Raw genomic sequence first — 21691 nt, forward strand, 5'->3', positions numbered from 1 at the left:
CCGGTGAACTTGTCCTAGTGTGTAACATTAAGAGACTAGAGATGATGTGCAGAAGATTTTAGTATTTGGTGGGCTACCGCACCTAAAAGTAGTAATTGCATTGGCCAGAATAGAAGGTATTGCTGTCTGATTGACTGACTTAAAGAATGGAAGAGATTAGGTTTAGAATAAAATAAACAATATTAAAGCAGCCTGTTCAGACTTGTTTTTTGATATGGAAAGAGGGTGTATTTGTTGTCTTGGATAGCACATCTTTTTCATACAGTAGTTGGAGGTATGCGTACGCACATACATTCCACACAATACACTAGAAAACATGATGGCGTCCTTGTGACAGAAAGAATTGCTCCATAGTTTGAAAAAGTCAAAAAAAAATAAAACGGAATTGCATCAAGGATAAGAAATAATTTTTACAGGCATACGGTGCACAAACCAAGCCTCCATTTTACTTGTCTGGCACATGGGCATTCAGTGCTTGCAGTATGTACAGTCTCTGATTTTCTTGGGCTACACACAGACTTGGGCAGACTATGAAAGTTATGTCATGCAGATACACAGACATGCAGATAGCTTGGATTGGCCTTAAACAGTATACAGTGTAATGTTTGTCAGATGAGCTCACTAGATTTTCATCCAATTGCATTGACCTCATATCCACATGGCATTATGTAGCACTGTGCCTGCACCTTCTCTTTCCATCAAACAGGCTGTGAATATTAGTCATGGAGAAGAGATGTAGATGAAGGGTAGAAATTAAATAATTGAAGTTGTAGACTATGACAGACTTTCAGCAGTTGAAACATGACCGTAGAAAAGCAGCTGGACCTCAGCGCTGTTTTCATGGTGCTAACATGTTAGATGTGGTGTGCATGTCCTGCTGAATAAAAGGTGATGACTGTGACAGGGTATGACAATGTTTTAAGTGACCCACAGTAATTACAACCCCTGTCAATCCATCTAGGCTTCCTTTAGCCTCCTTTTGACCTCTGATGTTTTTACAAGGCTGACAGTATCACCCATTTTACATCATGTGTTAGGCAACAGTCTTGGTATATTCTTTTTGCAGTTTGATTATACAACTTTTTATGACTGTCTGTAAAATAATTTAAGGTCTTCTAAGCTCTGCACAGTAGAATTTCTGTATAGCTTTGCACAATCCCCTTACTTTGATATACTTTATTTTTCCAAGATCAGTGTAATAATATGAAAAGGTATTAAGACTAGCTTGTGCACTTAAGAGGGTTCAATTTGGCATCAATGATACCAAATCAATATTGGAGGTGTGTGTGTGTGTGTGTGTGTGTGTGTGTGTGTGTGTGTGTGTGTGTGTGTGTGTGTGTGTGGTGCATCATGGTATCAGTGTAGGATTAGGTCACCCTCCCCCACAGTCATCACATTAGTGTGTGAGGATTTATTAGATGGCTTAAAATCTGAGGGGTGGTAGGCAGTGGTGTATTGCAAAGCTAACCCTCCTCTAAGTTTAAGGCTTTGCAAGAATGACAATGGTGCAGTGATGTCAGCATAGGAGATAAATGCTGTATCATACACGTCATACAAAAGTGTTTGTATTTAGCCAATTATATTGGTTAACATGTTAGCCGTACTAATCAACTTGATTATGAAATAATTTGACAGACTTAGTAGTATCTACTTGTTGGAAAAAGTAGAGTCAGAACTGACATGTTTCTGACATTCACTTGCTGCTGTGTAACAAACCTGTTGAATTCCTCTGTGGATGTTGACGTCTCGGTGCTCCGAGGGAAAAAAAGGTTGTTAAACTCAGTAGCAGACATGCAACAAATAAAGCATTCCCTCTTCATCTTTCATTTTGAAGTGCATTGCCAAAGCGGTAGCCAAGTGCCACAAATTTCTGTAAGTTGCTGCAATTTTGTGTATCCTCTGGGATAAACTGCAGTATTTTTGCTTTTCCCCATCATCATTAGTGCAGCCGCCACCCTGTAATCTCTCTTTCTGTCACTGAGGCAATGGGGCTTCTCTCTCCTCTGTGGTCTTGTAATTGTGAGGTAATCATCTTTTCCCTCTTGAGAGCTAAAAGACTGTGTTTACACTTCGTTTTTGGCGGCTCGACTTGTCGAGACACTAATTTACTCTCTCAGTAGCAGAAAGAAGCTGCACTTCTCATTATTTCACACTGGCTTTGCACTCATAGCCGTTCTTTTCCCAGTGCATTTGAAGCTGGTTGTCATCGGCAGGTTTCTCACTTTTTTTCTCTTTCATGTGGTGTTTTTAAAGGGACGGTTAATCCAAATAACAAAATAGATATTTTCTCATGACTATAGTGCAATCTATCCATCCATTTTGGTTTTAGTTATTTAAGTTTTAAGATATCTGTCCCAAATATAATTAAGTTGAATGCAGATTAGAAAAACATTACATTTAAAATATTTGGCAGCAACATTTCTTTCCAGAACTAATGCATTGTTTGCTTTGGATGATCTACAATTGAACACTTTTCACTGGGAACATTTCACCTTCTGAAGAAATGATACCCATGAAATTGTTGAAAGTTTGTCTTTTTTTCTATGTAATTTTAATTATTTACAGTCCTGCAAGCATCTCAAATGAAATTTCATTCACGTCTGTTATTATAGAGGTGAAGGCAGAACCCTTACAGAAAGATATTTTAATAAAGGCAACTGAGATAATATTTCTTTTGTTAATCTGGGTCTTGCTTACTTTGTTTGTCAAGGCTGCCCATTTGGTGCCCTTTATAATGCTTTCAGTGCAGTCCGAAGGTCAGCGGCTTTCCCTTTCACAATCTTGAACTTGAACTTTGGGTGAAAAATTACATTTTGACTTGTTGTGCAGGGTTGTGTGACATTTGGTGGGGACAGTTAAAATAATCCATGCAGTGATATCACCTCCACTTTACTGTCCAAACCCCCTCAGCCTGACCTTAGCTGAGCCCCCTTGGATATTTGGCTTTAGCGGTGTCCTTGGTCACAACTGTCACGTAGACGCACACTTATGTTCACACTCACACTTCCGGTCCAAAAATGCAAAGGTCCCATGGGATATAAATGGCCAACGCAAGTAAACAACATGAACACTCTCCTTTTTCCTTCCCCTAATACTCCTCTATTTCCCTCTCTCCCCTGAAACACTTGCATAAGGCCATCCCCTGGAATGTCCTAAAAAAAAAAATGCCTGTACACATTCACACATGCACACGCTCACGTACATGGCCTTGCAATACGGCTGTCGCATTACCCCTCTTGTCCCAAATCACACCCACACACAAACAAATACAAAATGCTTCAAAACAGACAGTCCAGGCAGATCCAAGCCCAGCACTCAAGTTTTATCTAAATCCCTCTCTCAGCATGGTGGATATTGGATGAGATCAGACACAGCCCACAAGTCCATTTGATGGTGCATTGATAACAGACTCACTTGATAACAGCCCATATTCTGACCCAACAGACATTACAAAGCCCCCTTCTTCCTGTCATGGCTGCTGTCACGGTTGCTTTGCCATTAAAGGGAGGAGGCTGTCTGAGAGTTGACAGGGTTTTTCACCCTGGTTAAAAAAAAAAGAAAAAAAGTACAGAACAGCTTTCCACATGCTGATACTCACAGAACTCACACAGGCAGACAGATTCTTCTGTGGAGACACCTAAATATTTTATTTCACACATTTTATTGGTTCTTTATTTTTGCTGATTATATTTCCATCTATCTTTTAACCTGTTTTGTGATTCCATTGTCTTTGCCTGTTGCCATCCGAACCTTCACCCCCCCCCTCCTCAGTTCCCATCCATTCATCACTCTTTTCTTTCCTGCTTCCCTCTGCCTCACCCTCTACCTCTGTGTTATTCAATCCCTCTTTCCTCTCCATTACTGTTTCCCTTGTCATGTCCTTCTATCTCTGCCTCCATTCATCCCTGCTTGGCCCAGGCACAGAGACATTCCTGACCTGGACTTATCTCCCTTACAGAGCAGCCACTGCAACAGCAGCAGCACCAGCTTGACTCTGTATCTCCAGCAGAAGTCGGTTACTAGCTGTTTGACAGCATTCCTTCAAGATCAGGGACCTCTCAGATGAATATCCTCAACTTCCACCTTTGTTTCGAATTGGACAGACTTATTGGCCATTGTGTAATGCGTAGATTCGTTCATGCATTTATTCATTCACTTAGTCGTTAACCAGGACCTTGTTGTTGGTTGATAATTCTGTCCATCTGGCACCCTAAGGCCCAGAAACGTTGATTAGTGACCTACTTGAATCCAGAACAATTTTTTAAAAAGTGAGATACGGTTGAATAAATAGCAGTCTAAACAATTCAAGGATTAAGCTATGTTACTCTATTAGGTCTTGTCATGTTTGGAAATACAGAAGTAAATTTATATTTCTTACAATCGCTCTCAGCTATTGCCAGAGAGGGCAAGTGTCATCGTGGTCACTGCAGTTAAATAATTTGACCTGGACTGTTTTTTCTGACATCCTTATGTTGCCTGGCTTTACAAGTCAGACCTGACATTTCAGCACTAATGGCTTTTCCATTAACAGTCATTTCATTATCTCTAAGACTCCCTTGTTCTGGTTTATGGTACCCAGAGAGCACTTCAAAGCATCCCTCTCATCAACCTCATCAAGCTGATGTATGGCTGATTAGAGAAGTGGGCAAAGCTTCCTCCAAACTCCTAAGGGAGTCAGTGAAAATCAGCAGCTCTTTTATGACACAAACATTTTCTGGGTGGATGTTGATAAGTCTGCCTGTTTTGGTCAGTGTGTGTTGAGCCCACTGGAACTAACTCTAGGGTGTGCATGACTCCATTTTGAGGAGGGATATTTGTGGAGATGAAAAGGTTTTGCTTTTTGGTTCTCCCGTTGAGAGGGGCCTAAGATGGATGGAGACTCAGAAGGGGAATAAGAAAAAGAAGAGTGATAGAAGATTCAAAGCGGAGTAATTAGGTGAATTAACCTGGGGTCATGTGGAACTCGGGCAGAGCTTGAGACCCCCTCTGTGTGTCTGTAAATGTTTTATAAAGCTGTCTTTGAACTCATTAACCAGAGGAAGATGAGTGAGCCCAAGGTGCCTTGAGGAAATGAGTAAAGTGCGCTTTGTTTTTCAAAAAGCCATGTTGGTACTCACATCATCTTTGCTCCATTGACTCAGGGTGGAGCACATAGCTGTCCTTAAACCTTATTAAGTAGGTATATTGGTTCTTAGTGTCTTCTTTTCTCATAAAATGTAAAGACAATTAACTTTCATCTGTTCAGTGTGTTCTGAAAACAAACATATGCAGCGATTCTAGTATAATTACTTCATGCCAAAACCTTTTGGCATCAAAATTCTGATGGTACTTGTTTTTCTACAGTAATGTAGGTACCAGAGGAGCCGTAGATGTTGAAGGTACTTGTGATATACTTTCCCTTCTCAGTCTTTCAGGACTGAGAAGGGAAAGTATAACAACCCTACAAGAGTTGTTTGACATCAACCTGAAGAGAAGAAGGAAGGTTGGCACAGTAAACAAACTCTGGGAATGCTGGTGGCAAATGTGTGTGCAGCATCAGGTCTGCCGTGACCTGTGGGGAAAAATACATGGCAGGACTGGTGTATGCAGATATTTGACGCGGATTATAGACAACCAAAAGCCAGAACGCACATGGTGCCACAGAGCATTTCAAATGAAACGCCTCAAACTTATCTAAGCATCTCAAAGACAGGTGTCTAGATATGTACACAGAATACAGGCTTAGTGAGTTTCACTTGTTAACTTCGTATTAACAATATGTCGTCCAAATCTAGCATCTAGAATATAACGCTGACTCTTTAACGTGCCTGTGTATTAACACGGTGTGTAGCGGCCCCTGTTGATTTCTTTTCTTGGCTGTGGCATCGAATTTGGTATCCAGAATCGTGGAATTTCATTGGTATTGGTACAGACAAATTACTGTTATTGTTATATCCCTATAAGTGACAAATAGGCTCAGAGAAATTAGGCAATTATCCCTGCAATCAACTGCCTTTGATTTTTCTTTTGCCTTGTGTCTATTCAATCACTTCCATGAGGGGAGGTATGTTAAGACTTAATTTGGGCTTATTTTTCAGACTATTTCTGAAATAAAGCCTGTTTTAATGGAACTAGATAATCCTCCACAGAAAATGTGTTCACCAGTGAATAACTTACTGGTGAAAAGGTAGAATGGTTAATTATAATCATCCCTCAGATGTCATGATGCAGCCAAGCTTTGTAACAATGTGTAGTCTTTTTTTAATTAAATTTTTATTTTCCCTGAAGCTCCACTGCCATCCATGTTTTTTGTCTCAGTATCATGTCCCCATCCCTGCTCAAGGTAACATTAGCCAGCGCCAATGCTTCAAAAAAGTTGCTGATCTCTCTCGGCTGCAGGTAAAACAGTCGAGATTAACTACACCATTAAGTGAGGTCTCAGACTTTTGGATCCCTCTGTATGTCATTCATAATCGTGTTGGCCATTAATCTCTAATTCTCACATCCTGAGGCCACTGGAGTATTTTAAGGTCCATAACTAATTTAAGTAAGTTAGTGTCATGCTCTTTAGTTTTCCTGGCTACTAAATTATTTGTCCTATTCTCTTTAAATTCTTAGATATTACCTGCGTTGCATTGCTGGAATAGTAATCACAGAGTTAAGCATTCTGTGGTGATGGGGTCTTGCATTGGATTGCTATTACCATATCCCTACAAGTTCAATAAAACCACATAATGTCTAATGTTACACGTTCCTCACGGATGACTTTCTAGAGAAGTGTAATATACTCTTCCCATACCAGAGGCCAGTCCGCTCGCTAATACCCATCTCTGATGGCTAATTAACCCCATGTAACAAGAGTATGAAGAGTGCTCATTAACCCCATGTTATGAACAACCCTTTGATTGCCTTTTGAGATCAAAACAGTCATGTAGTGATTGCTCGCATGCGTGAAAACACAGTGTATGCTTGTTTATGTCTTTACAGGTTATTTGCAGGTCTGTTGCAAGTCTTCCACAGAGAATGTATTTGTTTTTATCCCCCCATGCCTGTCACTGTGCATTATACATGTCCACCTCTTGGTGTGCAGTCCTGTCAGGGGAAACAAAGCAGCTTGGACTGGCAGTGTCTTGAACCATTGAAGTCGCTCTGATGTGTACTGAGATCAAAATGAGTCTTTATGTGTGTGGTTGTGTTGTGTGTGACATTCTTGCCATGAGTGGTGCAGGCTGCGTGGGGCTTGGATACAGCGTGCGGTTGTCAACTGCTGTTTTTTCTTCCTCCCCTTTCTCATCCGATGACACTCACTTCTACTCGGTGCCTTTCAGGCTGGAATTCCTCTGGCTTGAACTCATAGTCCTGGCAACAGCCAACTGCCCATCAACATGGCTGAACTGTGACAGAAAAGAGGAAGCAGAAAATGAGATATGAAATCAGTATGGGATGTTAGACGGGTGAGAGAGTGGAATAGTAGCGGTGTTGCCTTCATTTTTCTCTCTGAAGTTCATCTTAGGGAGTTCTCTCTTAAGGATTGGCTCTCTGATCAAGATGAGTGATGGCTACACAATGAACTGGAGGCAGTGTATTTGAAAGAGTTGCCCCTATGGGTTTTTTACTTTTCTGAAAGTCTTTGATTATTCAGGTGATCATTTCAAACCGTTATTTTTAACTCAACTAAACTACTTAGGGCCCTCTGTGGATTTGCATTCTGTCCATCATGGTACAGATGAAGGTGCATGCAATACATTTGTGTAGAGATTAATATTCTACTGATTATTTTCTCAATGAATCTCCTAGTCTATAAAATGTCAACAACTTGAGAAGAATGTCCATCATGGATTCCCAAATTCCCAATTCCCAAAAGTCTCCAATTTTTGTTTTCTCTGACAGTCCAAAATCCACTTTTATTCAGTTTACAATGATATATGAAATAAACAAACAAAAACAAACATTAAATCTGAGACATTAGAGAAAGTTGAACTAAAGAATGTGTGGAGGTTTTGACAAAAAAAAAGAGAAATTAGAAAATGTTTAATTATCAAAGTAATTGCTGTTTAAGTCTCTGATGATAGCCTCCCAAATTAATCGACTTGAAATTGAATTGTTTCATCTCTAGTTTTGATTATTTGATCATGACTTAGCGTAGTTACCTTTTGAGCTTGTCATTGTAATAGTATTAGTTAGAATTCCCCTTCTTTGGTTTGTTACCTCTAAAATTTGCAAAATGATAATAATTTATTTGGCATATCAGGGATCAGGACAAGATGTTCTAAGTGTTGCAAAATAGAACAAAATGCAGATGAAAGGATAGGGATTACAATATCATGGCCATAGAAATCATGTTGTTCCCTGTGAATGGAGCAATCGTTCTGTGAGCCAACAGTAAAAAATACCCACACCTTGTATCCTGTTGCACTAACTAGACCTGTATCATTTGCTAAGAGATACAAACCAAATTATCTAGTTCCATGACATGGTGTGTAGTGGATGAACAAACCTTCTGTCCCAGGACAGAGGACAGTTTGGGGGAACCCTCATGAGCACTTCCACTTTTCATAGATCAGCTGAAGCATTGCATCTGATTGTGGTCCTCTTTGTGTGTTGTTATGTTAGAAATGTGTGTGGTCTCTGTGGATTATGGGAGACTAACACTTTGGCTGTTCTTCTGAAGCTCCTCAGGCACTTGACAGAATGAGCCATGCATTTCTTTTTCACTCCATCCATTCCCGTTGCTAGGAGACTGGTTGATGTTTTTTCTTGACCCAGCTCACCTCCTGTTATTCTTTTCTCTTTCTGTGAATCAAACTGTTTCATTTCTGCAATATTAATAAATAAGATTTAATTGTATTCATGAATGAATCGGTGTATATAAAGATGGCATAAAAGTGGATCTCCCAAAGCATTAAAGTAAAGGTGATGATATGCCATTTCACTGCCGGGTCCAAGCTCCTTTTCCAAAAGGAGTAAACTTGAGGCATGTTCCAGGAATAGACTGTTAAATTATTGATCTGAGTTATGGTGTTGAAGTGATGATGCTGCATTAGTACACTTAGGATTTTATTCACTCATCTCTTCCTGCTGTTGATGGAGGGATCTGTTTGCATCTAGATTTGGTGAATTTGGTCAATATCTACATTCCCCATGTTTGTTGAAACTATGTTCCAATTTATAGCAAACAAGAAGTCACAGCGTCCATGTTTTCATCTAGGCCATCTCTCAAAGCACACAAAGCCATTATTTTACAGTGCCAGAAAATAGAGGTTACTTGGATATAACTAAAATGGACGTGCCCACTGACTTCTACTGACTCCATGTCAATCTATACTCTACACTCTTTACTTACAGAGGGAGAATAGAAAGAGCTCATTGTTCAAGTCCCTGTTGCTTCTTCTGGACATATTCAGAATGAGTCTGTGTATCTTGCAGAGCAATAATAATTCCTTGCAGAATCTTTGGGATCATTGTTTTTGGAACTGACCTTTCTTTTACATTATACGCACTACTTCCAGTCAACACAGTGTATGAAAACAAACAGCACAATTTCAAGTTCCTTTTTTACTCGATGTGTGTCTCTCTCTCTCATGCTCACATTCAGAGTGGTAATATGAAAGAACTGTCATTTCCATAGGATGGTTTCTTACCAAAGAGCAACAGAATGGTCAGGAAATGTCAACAGAGTGGTCACTCTGATTGAACAGTTGGTCGAGGACAAATCCTCATTGAATGTGTCCGTGTCCACCACATGCATTCTCTCAGGCTGAAGCTTTACAGTAGGACACACTGGTTTGCAGTTCGGTTTGACTATTTACATGATCACCATTTATCAAATTGATACATATCACAACAGATTTTGATACACCTGTGCTATCAATTTCAAATTTGTGTAATACTAACACTGGTTTTATGACGATGTGCATATGGTCCCCTAGTTTTAAAATGAATGATGGTGCGACAGTAAAGTATGTAAGGGATTTTTAAAGGTTAGTGTTAGACAGTAGTTTATCTCCATATTATTCCTGCCATTTGAATAAAAGCCCTAATAGCAATTAAGTTTTATTACAGCACTTATTCTGATATTTCACATTATATCATAAGAGGGACATGACTGAAAGACCAACTCAAGCTCATTATTTCAACTGTGTGATTTTTTTTTTTTTTTTTATCTCTTTTTTTTTTTTCTTTTTTTTTCAGTGATGCCCAATCTGTTACTGTGAGACGGCTTTGCTCACCAGCAGCCATCTGCATGTCAGAGCATTGGAAATATGGGACAAGGCAGGATTTACCTCGTATCATGTAGAGTTAATTGCTGACATTTGTGCAAGATACAGGGTATGACTAACTGCTCACTGACATCTATCCTGTTTTTCTGCAAGACCAATCTTTTGAACACCTACATGCATCACACTTCAAAATGTGTGACTAATAAAAGACAAAATGCACATCAGGACAGTAGCTAGTTTATGAAGAAGATTTTTTTTTTTTTTTGTTTTTTTTTTAACACTCATCCTTAACGTCTCCACTGACATGCGGTAGCATACTGTGAGACTGCTCCTCCCCACAGTCAGCCATCTGGAAGAGTAGGGAAGAATGGAGGTATGCAGGGAGAGGAACATCTGGTCTTTTCTGAGTTTGCACTGACAGGAAATGTAATGGATGGGAGATTTACACCCTACCCGGCCCAGATATGGACCTATACTTTTGTTTTTATAAGCCTGTGAAACGGTCAGCTATTACGTGACTGGCTAGATTATTTGTTTGTCATGCTTAATGACAGTCTTACCATATCTGCAATGGAATCAGACTACTTAATCAAATCACGGTTTCATAATGTATGCATAGATGAGAACAGCCTTTAGTATTATTTACTACTATGTGCTCCTTTGATAATGGATTTCTGTGTACATTATAGTATATTACTATAGACGGCATCAAGCTTAATTGTAGCTTTTATGCTTTTTGTGGATGTTAATCTTCTCTAGAGTCACTGTAGGGGCTGTTAATTGTAAATGGTATGTGTACTCTATAGTAGGATTATCCAGATAGATATTACATAATCACCACAGTTAAACACAGTTCAACATTGTAGTTGATATTTTGCATTGCACTCCCATATGATGGTACTGTAAGTGCTTAGTGTTACACTTCAATAAGACCAAGACTTAGTGTTTGGTGATTTTGTGTGTGAAGGCTACTGCAGTGGATGATGCCTAACAATGCTCTTTAGGCCACACACAGAATAAGAATATAATTAAAAAGTAGTGTGTGCTTGTCCACCAGTAGTCCATGACCTCCACCAGAAGAAACCTTTGTCAGCCCGAACCTTGTGAACTGAGTTATCCCTCAAGAAGTAAGTCAGGCAAATGTCCACTGAAAACTGATTAAGCCTATCAACTGGACTAATCTGCAAACTAATTTAGATGGTGACAGTAAGACAGAGTTCTGATTGGTTAAACTAGATCTATCTACTTAAAGGTACTTGGTTGTACATACATTGCTTACCGTTCCAACCCACTAAATGCCAGTGAACCTTGCCAAAACACAAGTGAAGTGAAATTTGCATGCATGCATTTAATATTTTTGCATGGTTAGTCTCTTGGTTCCAGCCACCACACAGTGGTGTTTTAAAGTGTCATTGTTATTTTCCTCAGTGTAATCATGCACACACAATGTAAAAGCTTTTGAGAACTTGACATCCAGCTGGCTTGGCACTCTGTGTCTTTGCTGAATGAAAGGAGTTATAGATGGAAGCACTTGTTAGCACATGTGTTCAGAAATCATTTGCTTGACACTTGGCAAGCTTTCATGCGCAAAAACAAACCCAGCAATGTGGAACATGGAACGTGGTTAAGATGACAGCTCTGTAGTTCATGCATGGTTTTCAGCAACCGTTAAATTTGTAAGATGGCTCAGAAATGTCAGGAATCAACAGTACCTACTGTGTCCAATTGAACTTGGTTGTTGCTTTGTGTAAATTTCTCTTGAATGCATCCCTACTCTGGTACACTCCCATAACTCCATGCACACAACATAAAACTGACATGTGTCTTGTCTGTGCAGTGACCTGTGGAGTTGAAGTGGTTCCGTCAGGTCTGCAGTGGTAGGGAAATTTACTGTAACACTGACAGTACACTTAAAACGAGACAGGAGTGCAGCCTCAGGCATAATAAATCTATATACACACACACATAAAATAAAGGAGAGTGTGGGAAAAGAGCCCCTGGCACACACATTATGCGTACACAAATTATCACTCACCTTTTCACCCATATTTGCATTCCCATGCAGATGTGACCACAAATTGTTTTAAATACAAATGTGCATGAATGTTGTTTTTTTGTTTTATCTATACACTGAGACATAAAATATGCACATTTTCAGTCATATCTCATAAAACTCAGTCTAATGCACGACCGGGCAACACACAAATGCACACTCTCTGACACACTCTCTCCTGCACGCATATAATATTGACACTGAAGGAATTCCAAGCAGCTCCTTAATCCAAGCAAGTGCTGACTGAGGCTTAGATTGGATGGAGGGAGCGAGAAAGAAACGAGAGATGTTGAGATGTGCAGGTGAGAGGGCAAGGGGTTTAAAGATGCATGGGAGAGGGGAAGAAAGAAGAGTAGGGATCAAAGTATGAGATTTTTCCTGAAAGTACTTGTGACTTCCAGGTACTCCATTCTTAAGAAGAGGTGACTTTTCTGTTCTGGCATCTGCTGCTGCACTGAGACTGTTTGAGGAAGCTTGGTCCTGATATTGGCTGCATTCCCAGAGTCAAGATTTTATTAGATGTCATTTTAGAAGTAGGCTTTGTGATGTAAAACCATATAAACCAATGCACTGATGGTATGTCAGTGTCGCTCTGGTGCACGACTGCTCGCATTCTTTATGATTTGGTGCATCTATGAGTACTACACATTGTGCTGTTTTATGTGTTAAATTCCTGATGTTTTATCTCCTCCTTTATCATTCTGCAGATATGACTACAGAGAGATGCTGTACAACTCCACATTTTGTCTGGTACCTCGAGGACGACGGCTGGGTTCCTTTCGCTTCTTAGAGGCTTTGCAGGTCAGTGACGTAAATACAGATGTTGTTCATTATTGCTAGACAGAGCTGATATTAAATCTGAATCGGTTATAGTAGGTGCAGTGCTACAGTATTTCAGAACATTCTTACAGTGTATCTGCAACATTATGAGTTTGATTCCTCCAGAAGAAACTGAACAATAAAGCCATTAATCGGTTGTTTGGAATGGAAAAGTGATGCACTGAGTTACTCCCACTAGCTCTCTCATCCACTGCCAGTCATTTTGTTATTGTGCAGCTTGTGTTATTTCAGCAGCCTCTGACCCAGTGTCTACACTACCATCCTTGCCATCTTTTCTTTCTTGCTTTCTTTTCAATTAATCTCCTCTCCTCTCTATATATTCTTCACTCTACCCTTACTCTCCTTTGATTACAGTTCCATTTGTGTTTCTAGAACTGATCATTTTGATTGAATTATAGCTTCATTATTTATTGTGGCCACAAACATCGACCTAAAAATGTACAGATGGTTGAGAATTTAAAGGGAAAATTGCTAGCATAAAAATGAGTGCTAGCATAACAAATGCCAATGCCTTCATACAGGGAACAATGACTCACTGAATGGCTTAAGAAGTATGAAAATCAGTGATATGTTAGCTCTGTGTTGAGATGGGGCCTTTCTTGTTGTCTCCGGTATTTTCACAGCTAAGCTATGGAGGAGCTTGTGGAGACTATGTGTTTAGTGGTATTTCTGCGGTATGTCCTAAGTGAACACTTTCAATACAGTTGCCTCGAAGCCTAATGAAGGAATATGTTTGGTGGAATATCTTGTAGTAGAACTCCAGTATAGTTCAGAGACCTGGAGAATCAATGACCAGGAAGCAGTGAAGCTGTTTTGAAGGCTCAAGGTGGAACAACACCTTACTATGACACTATGTTGGTTTTTCCTTTAATTTGTCACCCATCTGTATCTGTTTGGCTTCACAAATCCCCTGTCCTGTATCAAAAATTATACTTGCTCTTCATTTTATAGAATCTTTATCAAGTGTCCCTTATTCCTAACAGTACTGAGCCTGTCTAACTTATGGTCTCATTCACACAATCTGCCTACTTAAGGTGTACAGAGATGTTGAGGCGTCTGTTGTTGTAGAACACCTATATTTATTTTAACAAACAGGCTCACAGTTTCACTTAAGTCATTTCCAATGCCTTTTTGCCTTCACACACTTTGAGTAGCAGTATGAAAAATATACTGTACATGTATGTTAGTGAATACATAGAGAATGATTTGAAGTTCTGTCTGTGTACAATTACATTTATATTTCTATTTTTTTCTCCTCTAGTGACTTACAGTACATTGAGTGAAACAAATGAAAGCAAATTACTAACTGGAAAAGTCAGTATTTATGGCATGGTGTTAGTTTCCTCTGTGTGAGTTATGTGTGTGTCAAATAGGGTAAGCACCAGTCCTGGGAAAAACCACAGAGAAATTGTTTGGGAAGAAAGATATTTTTTAACAAGAGGTATAAGAGTGATGACTTTTGAGTTCATAATAGAAGATGTGCTGTGACTCTGTATTGACTGGAATGGGAAGATAATTACCCCACAGGGGAGCAAGGAGTGAGGCAAAGTGACAGTGGACTGATGACAAGGACGACACGGGAGGGGAAAGCAGTGCAGCTGCAGTTGAGGTAGCAAGCAGAGGTTGGCTGGAGTGTACGGCTAGACTATGGCCTTCAGGTATTAGCGTCTCTGTCCAAGCCTTACACAGGAGCACAGGAATCAACAAGAGCAGACAGAAAATGGGGAATTTGGGGAGGCTGAAGGCCAGGCAGGCCAGAGTGCTGTATTAGTTGCACAGGCTCAGTGGAGTATTCCAACAGGCTAGGTAGGGCGCAGTGTGGTAGTCAAGAGTGGAGATGTTCACATGATTTAACAAGGAGCTGGGTTTCTGAGGAGGGTTTCACTAATTTGGAAGATGCTTAAAGAAGCAATACCTGCAGGTGTCATGTGACAAGCACAAGTCACACTGAGATTCTCTGTTGCACGTGTGTTTGCAAAATTTAGAGTTCAAAGCAGTGACTGTTCTACGTGTGTGTGTGTAGTGTAGTTGTGTAGTATAGTTAGGGTTGAGCTACAGGAGTCTCTAGCCGATCTCGCTGTTCTGTGAGAGCAGATAGATAGGGATACATTCAGCAGATTGCTGCCCTTGCTAATGACCCCAAGGAGATTAGACGAGCACTGCAGCACTGTGATGCAGGAGCGTTTGTTTGTGTCGCGACCAAGGCCAATCAGTGAATGGTACCCCGCTTAAAAGACTACAGGGCCAGTCACTGCAGGCAGTAAGCTACATGTACCATCCAACACACACACACACACACACACACACACACACACACACACACACACACACACAGACTTAAAGTTACAGCACCACAATGCCCCTGCATTTGCACATACATACACACACAAATGGTTGAATAGATTCACAAGGACATGCACACACACAAATATGGACACACACTTCAGTGCAATTTCATTAATCTGTCAGACACAGGCATTTCATTTTCAAGTATGTTTTAAAGTGTATCTTCTTTTCCACTGAACATAATGATAATTTTTATGGAACCACATTGCCTAGTCGCTTTGAGAGTACTCATTAAGGTATTGCAGTAGTTCTGTAGTTAATGAAAATGTGCTGGAAGATGCATTGCCCTGTTTGGTTAGATTGCCAGATGTGATATCTTGGGAAATGGACCTTGGTGGCATTGGTTTGCAGAGCATCAGCCATTTGTTGTTATTTTCCTTTTCTCTCTTCTGCTCAGTTTATCTTTATTGTACTGCCTGTAGAAATAGCAATTGTACCACAAGGTGCCACGTGGTTGTTCCCTTTGAGTACAAATATTTTCAGACCAATGTCACATGGGACATGACACTGACAAACACAAGGCTCCTATTCAACTTCTTCAAACTACAAATTTAATATATTTATTGATTAATTCATACATTATTTGTTGTAGTTGTGTGTTTGCATTATTTCTATGGGTGTCATGAGAATGACAGTTTCCACAGAGCAACTGTTCTTCAACTGTTCATCTCATTAACCTTCGGTGCATTTTGTGTGTGGTGTTGTGTGTTACTACTACAGGCAGCTTGTGTGCCCGTGATGCTAAGTAATGGCTGGGAGCTTCCCTTCTCGGAGATCATCGACTGGAATACGGCAGCTGTGATTGGGGACGAAAGGCTGCTATTACAGGTAGGCACAGCTTCCACTACTGTAGAAACTTAATACATACCTAAAGTTGATTTACTCAAGAGTTTTGTCAACGCTGCTGAAACAAAGTAATCTTATCTGCACACAACTGTCACATTACCAGTTTACTTCTTTTAAGCAACAGCTTTTTGGACCACAGAATGTTTTCATCTTGTCTTATCTTGTAAAGGGTTGGTAATGCAGCAGCAGTGTTTATTCTTTGCTTCTGATTCCTGTCTGCTTTGCTGCATGCCATTTTATTTAAGGGCGCATTTTATGTGTGCCTTCCCTACATAGTTAAATCCTGATGGCTGCTCCTGAAATTTGGACCACTGTCTTCTAAAGCTGCTGTAAATCCGTATCAGCATTTATTGAGGCAGATCTTACAGTTGTTCTACAGGCAGTGTACTTTGTGGATTAAATGACTGTATCTAGTACAGACTGCCAGTTTCTGTGTTTGCTCTAGTATGTTAACATGTGTTCACCTCTGTCCCAGATCCCCTCAACAGTGCACTCCATCCACCAGGATAAGATCCTGTCCCTGAGACAGCAGACCCAGTTCCTATGGGAGGCTTACTTCAACTCTGTGGAGAAAATAGTACTGACCACACTGGAGGTACACACATGTTCATACATACAGTACAATTGTTAGCGTACATATTAATCTATGGAGACAACCATGCATGCTTTCACACAATTGCATAACACGCATAAAAATATAAACATGGCATAAATCCATTCTTTCTTTTTTTTTTCATGTCATTTTTTAAGTCACTCAACTATCATCCCAGGTATTTACTTTGTACTGACACCTTACAAGTGCAAACTGTGTATTGTGGACATAATACCCACAAAGAAACTGCTCCAGACTAGACTAGAAAACCAAGAGGGATGATATATATTGTTAACCAGTGCTGTCATGTTTTTGAGGCTGTTTCTTGCTGTGGCTTGGCTATCAATCATGTCAGTAATTTGTTCCTGTCAGAGTCCATTTATCTGTATTCTTCCTGCTGAGTACCAGGCTATCATACTGCTCTTGGGCTAGAATTACAAACAAGCAGAGATGAGAGCAGGGAGGACTGAAAAAGGATAAGGCAGCACGACAGTGAAACTGACAGGAGTGTGTTAGGCTAGTTGTAAGGAAGGCAGAATTCTGCGCTGCAGTCGTGCTCACAACACAGATTAGCATTTGTCCATCTCACCAGCCTCTCCCACTGTTTTACCTTGATTTGTGTAACAGTAGTGGATCTCTAAATTATGACCAGAATGGCATGCAAAGAAAATAAATGCATCAGTCTTCTACTTGTAACTGATGTTTATTTTGTTAGTTCAACTAAAATTCAGTTTAATGTAACAAACAAGAAAATTACTGCTGATTTTCAGTTATGTTACATGTACTGTAAGCCGTGTTGCTGACTGCAGTTTACAGTTAGTTAGTTCCTGCCTTCAGATAGTGTTACAGAGGCCTCGTCACCGGGGATAGGAAGTCAGGGCGCTAGAAAGCAGAGCTGGGGATTTCTCTGTCAACAGGGTGAAGTTACAGCCTCAAGTAACTGATCTTCGATCTGTTTACAGTCTCAGTATCTTAACCCTGTTTGTTCCAAGACCTACCATAGTACAACACTGAGAAGAGATCAGTGTTTCTGGCTTTTAAAAACTTCTGGAAAAAAGTGATATGATGTTACTGTTAAATTATATTTTGACTACTTTTTTAATTACCCGTTATATTGAGTATAATGGTTTCCCCCAATGCTCAACCAAGTTTGAGTTTATGAAGCCATGCATGCCTCCTAAGCCAGGCCAGAGTAATAAAATGTTAGTCTGTAATTGGCAATATAGGTGATTTTAGATTAGTTTTTCTTTTATGTGGATGTATTATATCCAGGAGTCAATAAAACAAGCGCTAATTATTTTGCATTATTGTTCCCAAAGTTTGTAATGAGTCTTGTTTTCAGCTCATAAAACTTGCAAAGCAGCTTCTGTTCATGTCATAGTTTGTGTGTTAATTTGCCTTGCATGAAGAGACTCAAGGATATATAAATAACACACAGTACACACCTGCTACCTGATATTTTTAGCAGTGTGTATTTTAACTGTTGGTTATTCTAATGAGGATGTGAATTCTTAAGGTTGACAAAATCAGTGTGTCAGGTCAGTGATAGAAATGTGATATGAATTAATTGAAAAGGATGGGAGAATGAAGAAAATTACACACCACAACCACAAATGAAGAAAACATAAAAAGACAATTGAATTATAGGATATGAATTTGTTGTTTATGCGAAGATATAACAGCTCAATGAACCACTCATTTGTAGTCTGTAGGGTCCTTGTTTATATGAAGTGACTCATTGTCTCAGTTATTAATTTGAGAAGTGCCAAAGGATCTATGTCTGCACTCAGTTTCCAAATAGCATCTAAGACTGGCATAACATTTGTTTAATCTTAAGGGAATGGAAACATATCTCCCCAGAGCTTGGAGCAAAGCTGATTTCCTGCTGTCATCTTACTGACAGTCCACAGTAGTTGTTCAGGTGCTGCGTTTCGTAAAAGTGTCTTTGGCTTGTGATCCTTTATTCTGTGAGTCACGCAGTGTTATGAGCATTTGATTCATCAATTGACAAATTTACAGAAAACTTCCATGTTTGTGCAGATCATCCAGGACCGAGTACTGCAGCACACCTCAAGGAGTAACCTCATGTGGAACAGTCTGCCTGGAGGTCTTTTCACCCTGCCTCAGTACTCTACATACCTGGGAGACTTCCCGTTCTATTACGCTAAGCTGGGTCAGTTAATTATTCATGCACACGGTATACAGTATGAGAACAACCTCATTAATGACACACCTCAGGTTTGATAGACTCATTTTCATTAAGAGACGGCACAGGAACAGCTGGTGCGTAGCATCTGCTGAATACTTGTAAACTAACATGTGAATCTGTGACACTGCAACAAGTTACGCAATATATCTTTATTAATTCATGATTTGTCTCAGAGAAGCTCACCAATTAGACCTGCCATGTTGCCATGTTGTTGGTTAATTGGATAGATATGCGGCTTGTTGTTGACTTTGGGATTTGGTTAACTGGCACCTTTTTCTTAACAAGCCTAATTAAACTTGTTCAGCTTCACTATATGTCAAGTAAACACAGCTCGAAGTAAACAAGCAGCAACAAAGAGATGCTGAAAGCTGTCAAAGAGATGTTACTTGTAATTCTTACTTGTAAAACATAGAACTGCAGCTGACTGCATCATTTTCATCATTATATGAAGGGCCATGTACAAGTGATATATGATACTGTGTGAGTGAACTTGATTCAGAAGGTCATTCTGCTGGAAATCTTACTGGACAGATTTAAATTGCCTGTTTTCTTACGTTTTGATTTATCCCTACTGTATCCAGGTATCAAGCCATACTCCAAGTTTACAGCAATCATTCATGTGGTGACCCCACTGGTCTCCCAGTCTCAGCCAGTCATGAAGCTGCTTGTGGCTGTGGCCAAATCCCAGTACTGTGCTCAGGTAATTAAAAACACGACACACAACAGTACCTCACCTCACACCTGATCCATAGTGGTGATGTGTGTAAATGCTACATGGAACTTAATTATGTATATACTTTATCCATCAGTAATATGTTTATGACAGAATATTTCAATATATTAAAGGGTAAAAAAAAAAGTGAGCAAAGCTCCTTTCAGGAGATAAAAGGTCTGTTTGTCTCCGTCTCAGTGTCATTTAACTGCTTTTGAACTTCAGTATTTTATTCATGCTGGAGATGAAAGGAGGCTGTTCTAATGATTTTCAAACCTCTATGCCACAACAGATCCACTCTGACACTCTCTCTGTAGATACGTTAATACTATATTATACCAATGCACACTGTAGGAAATATAGGAAACCATTACCTGCAGGACAATTTAATGTGCAACTGTCAAACATCAAAATTACAAATAATAACTGTAATTTCTGAGGGAGTTCATATCCGTAAAGCTCTTCAAAATATTAATGGTGACTGTGGTGGGTTTGTGGTAGTGAGCCTTTTAACCACGAGGTCTCTATGTTATACTGTGGAGCAGGGGTTTAAATGTGTAGAGTAAACCCTGTGTTTTTCAATTGGATTTTATTTTACCCATTATTTTGGCATATTCACACAAAAAAAAAAATCACAAAAATGGGAATTGTGTTTTCCCGGATTTAGGACTATACATCTATCATGAAGATGTCATCACATTTTGTTGTAGCATTTACAGTTATACGGCGTGTCGCTGTCATGTTAACTGCAGGTGGTGTGACAGCTCTGAAAATAGATCTAGCAGTAGCATGAGGAAGTAGTTGTCTTCATAAATAAGGAGAAAATAAAAAATAGGGTTTGAATTGAAACAAGCTCTTACTGTGGGTTTTTGATCTGTACATTTATTGCTAAGCCAGACAGGCCGTAACTGTAATTAAAATTACATTGCACATACATAGGTATGCACGTGACTGGACATGTACTGATTACTGAGCTTTGCCTGTTTTCCTTTTGTGCAGGTGATAGTCCTGTGGAATTGTGACAAGCCTCTTCCTGCCAAGCACCGCTGGCCTGCCACCTCAGTCCCTGTCATTGTTATAGAAGGCGAAAGCAAGGTAAACACCTTCACCTGATACTTCACTCAGTTGGCAGTGTTACTGCAGCCATTTCACATTCAGTGCTGGAAGGCTGTGGATGAATTGAGTTTGAGACATAACATATAAAACAGCAGGCAACCCAAAGTTTTTAAATGTATCCAGCTGTATCTGCCTGTCTTTAAGTGGCTTGAGCAACGAGTATTTCTCTTTTCTTTCCAAATTGGCAATAACTGATACTGAGTTTGGACTCAGTGCAAAAGCCACAGGCATCAAATTCTGCCATGTCCCAGCTTCAGTCCAGTTTCATACTAAAGGAGTTCAGCCACTACAGCTTTTTAATTTACTATTTAGGACATTTGATTTTTCCTGGTGTAATTTTGGAAGTAATGTGTGTGTGGAAAACCTGGTATAATTCAAAAACTGCCTGCAATAATTGGATGACTCATTATAATGAGCATGACATGGCCATGAGGAGGATGAGAAGTGCGTCTCTCTTTATCCAAAAATGTGCCCATAAGCTAAACCTACAGTATATTTACTGAGTATTGAATTTAGTGAATGAGGTGTCAGACATATTAACGGTGGACAAAGGAAGGCGCGCTGCTCTGATATGTATGAGGGTTTCTGAAAGAATTATTAAATATAGGAGCTTGGCAGGGATTGCAACGCTGACTTGGTTACATCAAACTTTACATCCTTTTTCATCAAGTGTTTGTGTTACTGTTGTTGGTGTTTATTTGATTTAGCCCAGGTCTTGTAGGTAAATGCCGGTGTGGCTACCAAGGTTGCTTCTGTCAGGGATGCAACCACACACACT

General features: G+C 39.8%; 1 protein-coding gene across 1 annotated transcript in view; it reads left to right on the plus strand.

The window, feature by feature from the left end:
• The window catches only part of LOC111658101 (exostosin-1a), a 38786-nt gene that overhangs the window by 11847 nt on the left and 5248 nt on the right, over positions 1-21691 (plus strand). The window contains exons 2-7 of the mRNA XM_023410514.2: positions 12960-13053; positions 16159-16266; positions 16760-16879; positions 18917-19049; positions 19667-19785; positions 20797-20892. Of these exons, the coding sequence (XP_023266282.1) occupies positions 12960-13053; positions 16159-16266; positions 16760-16879; positions 18917-19049; positions 19667-19785; positions 20797-20892 (670 nt within the window). The remainder of the gene's footprint in view (positions 1-12959; positions 13054-16158; positions 16267-16759; positions 16880-18916; positions 19050-19666; positions 19786-20796; positions 20893-21691) is intronic.

The sequence above is a fragment of the Seriola lalandi genome, unplaced genomic scaffold (assembly GCF_002814215.2).
Source record: "Seriola lalandi dorsalis isolate HSWRI2012SDOR001 ecotype SW California unplaced genomic scaffold, Sedor1 jcf7180002054425, whole genome shotgun sequence".
Taxonomy (NCBI): Eukaryota; Metazoa; Chordata; class Actinopteri; order Carangiformes; family Carangidae; genus Seriola; species Seriola lalandi.